We start from the raw sequence: 12,229 nt of genomic DNA, 5'->3' as shown, positions 1-12,229 counted from the left end.
CCGGGCTCACCCGCTTAAGGCTACAAAGTTTCAATTGTAGAAGGTGAATTAACTGCCACAGAAATGGCTGCCACCCCGGAGGGAACAGCAGGCTTGGCTCCATTCCAGGCTACAAAGTTTCAATTGTAGAAGGAAAATAAATTCCAGATACCAGGGCCTCCTCTTGGGTTGTCAGGGTGCGTGGCCGGCCTGCAAACCACCACAGGCACCTCGCTCAGGCCGCCCCACGCCCCAAGGGAACCCCACCCTGATCCGGGACATCCTTCAGGGCAAACCAGCTGGCCCCCACCCCTGTACCAGGCCTCTATCCTATCAAATAAAAGAGTAATATACAGATTGATCATCACTGCAACACACAATATAGCTGCCTCCATGTGGTCAAAGATCCTGCCCCCATGTGGACACAAGATGGCCACCACAAGATGGCCAGCAGGAGAGGGCAGTTGGGAGGCACCCGGCCTGCAAGGGAGGGCAGTTGTGAGGGTTCAGGCCTGCAAGGGAGGGCAGTTGGAGGTGATCAACCCTGCAGGAGAGGGCAGTTAGGGGTGACCAGGCTGGCAGAGGAGGGAAGTTGGGGGCAAACAGGCTGGCAGGGGAGCAGTTAAGCATCAACCAGGCTGGCAGCGGAGTGGTTAGGGGGTGATCAGGCTGGCAGGCAGAAGCGGTTAGGGGCAATCAGGAAGGCAGGCAGGCAAGCAGTTGGGAGCCAGCAGTCCTGGATTGTGAGAGGGTACAGGCTGGGCTGAGGGACAACCCCCCGCCGTGCACGAATTTCGTGCACCGGGCTTCTAGTTGAAAATATAAAGATTTGCACAAAAAAGTCAAGTGATGGACCACCTTTCTCTGAGGGAGGAGCATAATAGGGGAGGAGCAAAAAACTAAAGACTGAATCTTGTGATATACTGTGGGTAGATAAAGATAAGCCTGTAGGTAAAATGGAAAAAGAAATCCAGATGTTGAAATTCAGGGATAGTAAAGGAGAGATTTTGGAGGGAGAGAGTGATCAGTGTCAATAGTACATGAGGGATTAAGGATGGAAAGTTGGAAAAGCTTTTGGATTTGGTTTAAAAGATGTTCTTAGTAACTTTACCATCAGATTTTGGTAGAAAATGATAGAAGAGAAATAAGAGGTAACAATGGATGAAGGATTATAGACCACTCTGACATTGAAAGCAAGAAGAAAAAGCAGTAAGGGAGAGAGGGCCTTTAAAGTGGAAGTGTTTTTCTTTCTCTCTGTGCCAGCAGTTGATTTGTTGGCTTAGTTTTCCCACTCCTTAGTGTATTTAAAGTTATCTGGAAAGTCTGGGAAAATCACTCTTTATGGTGCTGCTGTGTGCTAGACAGTGGTGACATGGTTGGTGCAAGGTATTTTCTAGTCAATCAATAAATAATATGTGTCTGGGACTGTGGTGGGCATTAGAGTGCACAGAGATAAGCCACGAGGAATTTCGGGTGAATTGGAAAAACCGCATGCACGATTCTGGTACTGAACAAAAATAGTTGGCATAACAGTTGAAGAAAAATAAACGAATTGAAAGGCTGAAATTGCTGTTCGTGGAAGGTTATGCAAGAAACAAAATTTTCTGTAGAATTAGGTAGGATTAGTACATTTGAAAGTGGCTAACTTGCCTCCCCACCCCAAAATTTAGAATTGAGAAATCATGGAAATGAAGTCATTTTTCTGAGATTAGAGGTTAGGACCAAAAGTGCCTTCTAGACCAACCCCTTTGATTTGGGGTTATACTGCTGGTTAATGGCATGTGAAAGGCTGACTCCATGTTTCCCTGAGGAACAGATATTGAGCATCTGCTACCTACTAAGTCCTATGTTGGGTATTCCTACCTAGAATAAAGTAAACCCACCCACTACCCTTTGTATATCGTAATACCTAAGTAATATGACTTTTAAAGCATACACTTTATCTCCAAATTTTTATGATGGTAAATATATAACTTGGAATTAAAATTTATGTTAAATACATACTTCTCTGACCTTTGCCAATAACTTTTCCCTAGTCTTTTTTTTTTTTTTTTTAATATAGTACTTTTTCTCATTGATTGATTTTTAAAGAGAGAGGAAGGGAAAGAGAGAGAAACATTGATTTGTTGTTCCTCTTATTTATGCATTCATTGGTTGATTCTTGCATGTGCCCTGGCAGGGGATCAAATCCACAACCAACAAGTATTGGGATGATGCTCAAATCAACTGAGCTACCCAGCTAGGGCTTCCCGTCTTTTTTACCCTATACATTGCTTTACTAGAGGGCAGTGTGTGCTCAAGTCAGCATAGTGCAATACTCAGCAATAAATACATAGTAACATTTCTCATGTTCACAAGGATTATTTTTGCTTCAGATCATTCAGGTGTGATAATGTTGATACACTATGGCAATGACTTAAAATCAGTTTTTCTTTATAGTGATGGTATCATTAGAGTGTTTACAGAATCAGCGGATCGGACAGCGAGTGCTGAAGAAATCAAGGCTTTTGAAAAGGAACTCTCTCAGGCAACCATTGATCCCAAAACTGGTGATTTAGGGAACATTAATGCGGAGCAGCTTCCTGGGAGGGAACATCTGCATGAACCTGGTAAATATGTCCGTGTTATCTAGTAGTAAAAACTGTTAGCAGTTATTCCAAAACTTTGGAGTGATTAAAGTGATAGGGAAAAGGGTTGTTTTGCTAGTCATTTAGTGTAGACGTCACTGGTGGGTAAAACTGCTGGCTCCCTAGTACACAAATCAAGGCAGTTGCATCAGACTGCCTGGTAGTTGTGTTCTTCACCAACATACTGTTGTAGTTTTAAAAAAAAAAAAAGCCATCTGCCTTCAAATGTCCTTTAATGGAGCATTAAACATTTTATTACATCTTCACCCCTTTAGTAAATTTAAAAAAATATTCTGGGTGACAGAGTGTAAATTACACATGTAGTGCACCAAAGTTTCCGTGATCTGGGAGATCAGTATTTGTGCAGTCATTCACGTTGCAGGCTGAACTATTTGCTTTTCTCATGGAATGCCATTTTTATTTCACAAATCGACTAGTTATTCAGGCTTGGGTATTTGGCAGGCATTTTTTAAAAATGAACAAACTGAGCTTGTCACTTTAAGGGAAACAACTGATGATAGTTGTTGCCAAAAATAAAATTCATACTTTCTAGTGTGAATTGAAATTTTAGAAAATTTGTAACTCCACACCAGGAGTTTTATAGTTTTCTAATGCTTACAAGACTGTTCTAATGATATCAGTTGTGCTATTAACAGTGTGATCTTTTTTTTTTTTTAAATCTCACCCAAGGACATTCCATTGATTTCTGGAGAGTGGAAGTGTGGGAGGAAGGGGAGATGAGAGACACAGACACAGACACATTGACTGGCTGCCTCCCACACACACTCCTACCAGGGCTGGGGAACCTGCAACTGAGGTACATGCTCCTGATCGGGAACGGAACCCACGACCCTTAGGTCTGCAGGCTGACACTCCAACCACTGAGCAAACTGGCCAGAGCAACAGTGTGATTTTTTTATATTAAATAATAAAATGTGTAAACATGTGGACGATCTGCATAATTCATTTAATCAATATTTTCCAAATGCCAGTTCATGGTGTTATAAAATCGTGAATGGGTAAAAGACTTGTTCAAAGTGTAAGAGAGACCAATGGATTTTAGTTTAATAGAGCATGACAAAGTCATTGGTATGGTTTCAGATTCTAAATTGTACCCTTTAAGGACCTACTATTTGCACAATATCCATATTTTTTCTGAAAAGGCTGTTAAGCTAGTCTTCCCTTTTTTAACTTTTTTTTTTCTTTATATACTTCAACCAGAACAACAGATTGAATGCACAGGCAGGTATGGTAAATCCAGGCGTCTTCTATTAGGAGGGACAGTAAAGAGATTTACAAAAATGGAAAACAATGCCAGTCTTTTCACTGAATTTCTAAAAAGAAACTTATTTTTTATTAAAATGTTTATTCATTATGTAGTGGATCTATTATTGTTTTCCAGGAAGTAAATATATTCTCATTTTTCATTTCAAATCCAATAAATTAGTTGATACAACCCATATTAAAAGACAATCTTTGGGCTTCTGAATAACTTTTATGACTATAAAGAGATTTGAAACTAAAACTTTGAGAACTGCTTCATTAATACCATGTTTTGATATTTTTACAATTCTTTACAAAATGTAGTCTTTTTGTCATTATGTATATACATACAAGAAATATTTACGAAGTGCCTAATGTGTGCCAGGCGTTTTTCTAGGATCTGGGAATACAACAGATAACAAAAGATACAAAAATCTCTGTTCTCACAAATTTATATTCTACATGAGGAGACAGATAATTAAAAAGTAAATATAGATGTCGGGTAATAAGTAAAGTACTATGGGAGAAATAAGGCCAGGGTTGTGGCTGTTTTATTTTAAATAAAGTGGTCAGGAAATGTGTAATAGGATAGCACTAGCTGCTGTAACAGATAAACCTTGAAATATCAGTGGCTTAACAAGAAAACTTTATTGCACATTTAAAGTTTGTTTGATGGCAGAGTATGCGGGAGCATGTTTGTAGAATAATTTTGCTCTTCGGGGTCACGGGGACCCAGGCTGATGGAAAGCACCATCTTCAACATTTGATGTCAAAAGTTCCTTGCTTATAGACTGTCAGCCATCAAACGGTAAAAGAGAGGGTAGACAATGATGGAAAAGGCCTAGAATAGGCCTGTATCACACCCACCCAGATACCACTGAGTGTATACTCAGTGTGTAACCCCGGGGGAAGGCAAGAAGCAAGGGGGCTGAATAGAGTAGTCTCTGACCTGACAGCCACAGCTAGACTCTATGGAATAGGAGCATGACTCTGGAGCACATCAGGGTCTTTCCCACTGCAGGCTTTGCTGAGAACTTGACATTCAGTCAAGTCTTTAAGGAGGCAAGGGAGCAAATCTTGCACCTGTGTGAAGAATGTTAGAGGCAGAATAAATAGCTAGTGCAAAGACTCCATGGCTGAAGTAGGATGGTGGGATGAGGGAAGGAGGAGTGGAAGGTGAGGTCAGAGAGGATGGGAGAGGCAGATTATGTTTGGCCTTGTACACCACTCCAGTGACATAGTCTTTTATCAGGGGTGAGTTGGGAAGTCATTGAAGGGTCTCCAGCTGAAATGTGTCAGGAGCTCCTTAAACTTTTACAAGAATTTCTGTGGTTGCTGGATTGTATATAGACTGCCGGGGACCCCAGGGCAGTAGTAGGAGGCCGTTGAATAATTCCAGCTGAGAAATAATGGTGGCTTATACCACAGGTATCACTGGGGTTAGTGGGGAGAAATAGTTTTCTAGATATATTTAAAGACAGCTAATAGAATTTGCTAAAGGATTGGTTATGTGGCTGCAAGAATGAGAAATCAGACTTGATACTTTTGGGCCTGAAAAGCTAGAAGAATGGAGACTCTACTGGGGGAATGAAAGTGTTGTCAGAAGATAGTATTAAAACTTGTTCTAATTTTGATGGGCTAGCTGTTTTCTAGAATCAAATTTTTTAACCTTTCTTTATTTAATAGTTTCCTTTAACCACTTTCCAGTACATTTTAAAATAATATTTAGTTTCATAAAATTTTCTACTAAACCAAAATACACATTCTCTTTTATGGATAAACTTTAATGTTAACAATTTTCTATCTAAATGTTTTTGAATTTTATTTTTCCATTCTATATTTGATTCTCAAAATTTTTATTTTAAGGTTCTAGAGAAGGACAGACACGTCTAATCAGAGATGGGGAGAGAGTCGAAGCCTATCAGTGGAGTGTTAGTGAAGGGAGGTGGATAAAAATTGGTGATGTTGTTGGCTCATCTGGTGCTAATCAGCAAACATCTGGAAAAGTTTTATATGAAGGGAAAGTATGTTGACTTCTACTTTCTAAATGTCTTTATCTTAAAGTATTCAACAAATTATTAAAGGTTTTCTTTTCCCTTTCTCCATGCTAATACAATTTTCTTCATGTATTAACATTTAAAAATATATTTCTATGGGGAAATTCTCTTTTCCCTGTCTTGAATTAGATTTTTTAAGAATCTCTTTCCATGTAGGTTGGACTGCATTTCACAGACAGATTCGGCATTATTTATCTTTTAGTAGTAACCATATATAAGCTGTCTCCAACCATTTTGGATTAGGGGCTTCTGTGCCACCTTTCATCTAATGTAATGCTGCATGCCTATATTTAACTTGTAAAGGCAGAGGGGACCCTGAGGGGAGTGCTTGCAATGCCAGAATGTTTTGGTGAGCCTGGTAACAGTTAATACTTTTGGCCTTGAGATCAGCCAATTGGAAACCCCTTTGGCCTCAGAATTAATGTCGTCATAATCTTTCCCCCTCCTCCATCCGCAGTGAAATGCTAATGTTGCATGCAGCACACTCAAGTAGTTGCTGTTATGATATCCCAAGTGAAGATTTTAACAATGCACTTTGGAGAAAGTTTAAGTACTATAATTATTAAAGTAAAGAACGCATAAAATCTGTGTTATATATGTCATTAATACGTATGAACATACAAGTTAGTAATCATCTCCTTTTTATATTCCTATTAAAGGAATTTGATTATGTTTTCTCAATTGATGTCAATGAAGGTGGACCATCCTATAAATTGCCATATAACATCAGTGATGATCCCTGGTTAACTGCATACAACTTCTTGCAGAAGAATGATTTGAATCCCATGTTTTTGGATCAAGTGGCAAAATTTATTATTGATAACACAAAAGGTCAAACGTTGGGACTTGGGAATACCAGTTTGTCTGATCCATTTACAGGTAAGTTAGGGTTTGTATTAAGTCTTAAAGTGCTTCTTTTCATCAGTGTTGTTTAATTTTCTTTTTCTGATGTGTTTAAATGCCCATTATGATTAGCTGTTTAAATAAAAACCAAGATCCTGCAGTAGGTTTTTACTTCACATTCATATTTGCAAGCCTCAAATTTTATAGTAATTCTGTACTTATAAAAATGATTATAAATTGTCCTGTTACAAAAATATAGCCACACTGTGAACTAAATAATTTTAAGAAACTTTAATTTAGTCATTTGACATAAAAAGAAACTTCTATGTTCCTTTATATAGTTAACTTTTAAAAATATATTATTTTTGTGATGAAATTTACCAGTTTTCACATGAGCTAAATTGGTTAGTTATGCATCACATCTAAGATTGGACTGTGGGTATTTAGATTTTATATGTGACTTACATTCTACAAGTTCATTTTAAGTCAGTTGTTTGTAACATAGCATAGTATCTAAAATTTTACAAGTGGGATTAGGTTCTCATGCCAGTCCATAAATTATAATGCTAATAGTATTAGCCTGGATTCAGGGTCCCAGGAACCAAAGCCATGGTACAGGATGAAATAAAATGCTTCTTTTCTTAGGTATAGAGCAAGCTCTGAATAAAATTTTGAAATTGGCACTGAATTGTTAATGTTTTGCTGTGGTTCGTTTGACTCCATTTTTCATATGCTACTACTGTTCTTGTTTTATAAGTCCCATGGCTTCTTCCTGTCTCAAGTCCTTATATAGGTCTATCTTTTTTTCTTCTTCCCCGATAGACACTCCATGTCCCCAAATTTTCTCCTTTTTTCAAAATTCCAACATCAGTTCACATTTTAAAGCTAATTTCATCTGCATGTTGCCTTGAGCAGGATGATCAGTCTGACTCACTACTGAACTATAAATGACGCAGCCTTCCCAAAAGCTGCACTGTACAAAAGAGCGGTGGGAGGTATTACCTGGACATTGCTGTTGGTGGAATTTCAGACTACAGTGCAAAAGAGGGAACACATGATTGCAGTATTGTGTAAGCTGTTTGTGGGATTGAGGACAGATATTTCTTTCTGGAAATCTGACACTATTTGGCTTTTTTTGCTCTTCTGAAGCTTAATGTTATAAGTATCTTTACATATATCTTTTTGTAGACACCTCTGATTATTTCCCTAGAGGTTCTATTAAAACATATGCACACACACCATGCATTTGTAAAGGTATAAATGGAAGTCTGTTTTCTTTCTAGCACTCATCCCCTTTGTAATTCTCTTCTCCAGTAGGCTGTAAGCTTCAATGGATACAAGCAATCATGTTCTCTGCTGGATCCCTACACTGAATGCACTGTTTGACACATGAATTAATGAATCCAGGCGTTTTCTAAAAGATTAACATTTGATGCCTGTGGTTCTGATAGCAAAAGCAACAGCAGGAATTCTAGTGAATTTGTATAGGAACAGGAACTGATTATATGTATATATTACTTAGGTCAGAGACTACCTGCAATTTTTTTTTCCTATTTGAATTCCTGGTCATTTCAATATTTAAATGTAAGGGCTAAGATATTATAAAGTATTAAAGTTAAGAAAACAAAGCTCGGAGAATCACTGAAATTTCAGTTTCTTACTAGTCTTTTCAACTGTAACACTTCTGACTATAACTTGTTATTCTCCCATGTAACAGTCTTGTTCTTCCGTTTTCCTCCAAGCTTAGAGGCTTCTCATGTTTCCTTTGTTTGCATACACAGGTGGTGGTCGGTACGTTCCAGGCTCTTCATCAGGCTCTTCTAACACATTGTCTGCAGCAGATCCTTTTACAGGTGAGATGCAGCTTTGCTTAATATACCTCCACTAAATGCATTTTATATGATAGCGCTTTACACTTTGGAGATATTATTCAATAACTGACACTTCATTATCTGTATGTCCAATTTTGATGGCTCTCCATTTCTTTAACTTCTAAGTTTTGCTCATTCCTGGAGTACTTTTGTGACTTTCCTCGTGACTTTTTAATAGCATATTATTATAACTCTTCATTTTCTCCAGTGGTCCTTCCTGCTAGGAGAGTGATTAAGAGCATAGGTTTTAGAGCCAGACAGACCTTGGTTCAAAATTTGGCTCTACCACTTACTTGCTATGAGGAATTGGCAAGTTCCTTACCTTGTCTGAGCCTATTTTTTTTATCTGTGAAATTAGATAATAGGGGAGCCCACCAACCAAGACACAGGATAAGTGCTATCACTGGCAAGATGCTACCGATCATGAGCAGAGAAGGAGCCATGTGAGTCCCTGCATTGGATGGAGCAATGCAGTCAAGAAGTCTGCCCAGGCATATTTGCCTTAGTGTGGAAGGAGACAGTTCACCAGCTACCCAGGATTAGTCTTCCTAACCTAAGTTATTAATTGCCTCATGAAGCCCTAAAAGTGTTGGTGTGTGTCTTCAAAGTGACTATTGACCAAGGTATGCATGCCTCAGCATCACCATTCGTGGAAAAAATGGCCAGACTTGGACTTTAAGACAGCTGAAGAAGTCTCTGTTTTCAGAATAGTTTTTGATATGTTTTATGATGCTGTTGTTGGATCTACATCAGAGTTCCTGGACAATATATCAAGTTTGGGAAGAGATTTGTAGCGTTTATGGTATCTGTTGGTCTTGCCAACATACAGTCCCATCTAAATCAGAGATTGGATCAACACACAACCTTGGCTCAGTGTCATGAAGTTGTGAATTGCTCTCAGTGAGCTATCTTTCTCCTGTGAATGAACTGGTGGACCAGATGCAAATAGCTGCACCCTGTGCATTGATAGCTAGTATATTACAATAACCAACTGTAAGTTAAATGTTGTGATGGCGCAATGACTGTTAAGGAAGTCTTTGATGACATGACGCAATTTGAAAAGGTACTAAGGATCTGAAGAGTAGATAAGGTGGTGACTTTCTCTGTCGACATATTCAGGCCTAGTAATGCGCTGAAACTTAGAGCAGAGTTCCCAAATCTCATTGGCAGATGTTTTTTGGAACGGAAAGGACATAACAAGCTTCAAACAATACCAACAAAATCAAGAGAAGTCCATCATAACTGGAGCATGTCTCACTGTTGCACCATGTCAATACCTCAGAAGATGCAGTGGTTATGGAGATATGCAAGATGGCATATTCAATAAATGTCCAAGAGAGCTATAGAATTATTAGGATTACTGAACTATTAAAAAATAGATAACAGCGCCCACCAAATTGAGATTATGAAAATTAAATCATATAATAAAATATATGGAAAGTATTCTAGATGGAAAAATAGAAAAATATATTTAAGCCCTCAATATCTGTAGCTGTTATTGTTGATGATGTTCCCCCAATTTTACCAAAAGCACTGAGGCCAAAAGCCTTGCCCATCTGGCTTACAACTTAAGGTCCATCGCCAGTCTTTTTTCTTTTCCTTATTTATGTGGTTGCCAACCTTCTAATTAATTAGAATCATCTGGGATGCTTGTTTAAATTACTTATGACAAGGTCTTACCCATAAATTTTGTCACACTAGATTAGTGAGGAGGTTAGAAATACTCATGCCCTGATCCCTCATCCATGGATTCTGATTAAATTAAATGGTCTTGGGTGTGGTTTGTTGTTAGGTTGTTGTGAAAGCTCACTATAGGTTTCTGAAGTGAAGCCCTGGGAATCTGCATGTTGAGCAGGTGACCATCTCTAAATGTCAGAGAACCATATTTTGGAAAGTGTGTGCTTACACTCTGCCTCAGAATGCCTTGGCAAGTTATTCAGCTTTCCTATAACAAAGTATTACAAGTAGTAGTGGTATCTAATTAATATTTAAATGAGTAGATGTATATAAGATACTTAACATGTTAGCTGGCATATAGTAAAACCTCAATTCCTGTTATTTTGTGTTCTTTATTTTAATTCTATAAAATTTTTGTAAATTTTTTTGTATTTTAGTTTTGCTTGCTTTTTCTGCATCTGTTACACTGGTTATACCAACCCTAGATATTAATTCAGAGGCTAAAACGATACTCATCTTTCTTCTCTCCATAAAGGCTGGTCTAGGATTTCGAACTTCTCCAACTTCTGCTGATTCTCTCTACACTTGCTTTTCATATTTCTTTCTTTCCATTTTCAAAGAGACAGCCACAAGTATAATCTAAAATATGAGACTGGGCTATTGTCATAGCATCCATAACTCTTACCTAGTCTCTTTTCTGCTTGTTGTATGTGCCACTAGAATAGTTTTTAACATTTCATTATGGAAGCCTTTTAATTTCTTCAATTCACTAATGCTTTTATAATTCATTTAACTTCTGTAATTATCCTATATAATAAAAGCCTAATATGCTAGCCGAAACCAGTTTGGCTCAGTGGATAGAGCGTCGGCCTGTGGACTCAAGGGTCCCAGGTTCGATTCCGGTCAAGGGCATGTACCTTGGTTGCGTGCACATCCCCAGTAGAGGGTGTGCAAGAGGCAGCTGATTGATGTTTCTCTCTCATCGATGTTTCTAACTCTCTATCCCTCTCTCTTCCTCTCTGTAAAAAATCAATAAAATATATTTAGAAAAAAAAAAGCCTAATATGCTAAGTGTCCGGTCGACCGGTCGTTCAACCAATCAAAGGGTAATGTGCTAATGATACGCTAAGACCACTCAACCACTTGCTATGACGTGCACTGACCACCACGGGACAGTCAGCCGGTCGACCAGTCACTATGACATGCACTGACCACCAGGGGGCAGACGCTCCGACTGGTAGGTTAGCTTGCTGCTGGGGTCAGGCAATCGAGACTGAGTGAGATGGGCCGGACACGCCCTGGAGCCCTCCTGCGGTCCCTCCCCGGCTGGCCAACCTCCCGCGTCCCTCCCTGGCTCTCTGCACCAGTGGGGTCCCTCTGCCTGGCATGCACCCTCTCACAATCCGGGACCCCTCGGGGGATGTCAGAGAGCCGGTTTCAGCCTGATCCCACAGGCCAGACTGAGGGACCCCACTGGTGCACGAATTCATGCACTGGGCCTCTAGTAATCTATAAGGCCTCTACTGTTTCTTTTATAACTTGAGGATTACTTTCCTGGTTAACATTTATTGATCACTAACTAACTACATGCCAGTTACTGTTCTAAATATTTCTCTGTATTAAACTTACAGCCCATTTATTATATGTAAACATACCATTTCAAAGTATGACTAAAAGTGAAAATAAGTTATTGTATATAAGGGGGGGGGCAGTTTGAACTTTATAATTTGCAGTTACTTTTGCTTACTCAGTGTATTATTGCATTTTAGGTGCAGGCCGTTATGTGCCAGGGTCTGCAAGTATGGGAGCTACCATATCTGGAGTTGATCCATTTACAGGTATACACTTTTCATTTCCTTTTTTTTTTTTTTTTTTTAGATTTTTAAAGTTTATTGAAACTGTTAATAAAAGA

General features: G+C 38.8%; 1 protein-coding gene across 1 annotated transcript in view; it reads left to right on the top strand.

Moving 5' to 3' along the window:
• PLAA (phospholipase A2 activating protein) overlaps positions 1-12,229 on the top strand; it is a 36,610-nt gene that overhangs the window by 15,696 nt on the left and 8,685 nt on the right. The window contains exons 7-11 of the mRNA XM_079790096.1: positions 2,419-2,588; positions 5,736-5,893; positions 6,586-6,805; positions 8,551-8,622; positions 12,087-12,155. Of these exons, the coding sequence (XP_079646222.1) occupies positions 2,419-2,588; positions 5,736-5,893; positions 6,586-6,805; positions 8,551-8,622; positions 12,087-12,155 (689 nt within the window). The remainder of the gene's footprint in view (positions 1-2,418; positions 2,589-5,735; positions 5,894-6,585; positions 6,806-8,550; positions 8,623-12,086; positions 12,156-12,229) is intronic.

The sequence above is a fragment of the Cnephaeus nilssonii genome (assembly GCF_951640355.1).
Source record: "Cnephaeus nilssonii genome assembly, chromosome: 14".
Lineage (NCBI taxonomy): Eukaryota > Metazoa > Chordata > Mammalia > Chiroptera > Vespertilionidae > Cnephaeus > Cnephaeus nilssonii.
Note: the sequence above shows the minus strand (reverse complement) of the source record. Positions and strands in the feature narration are given on the sequence as shown.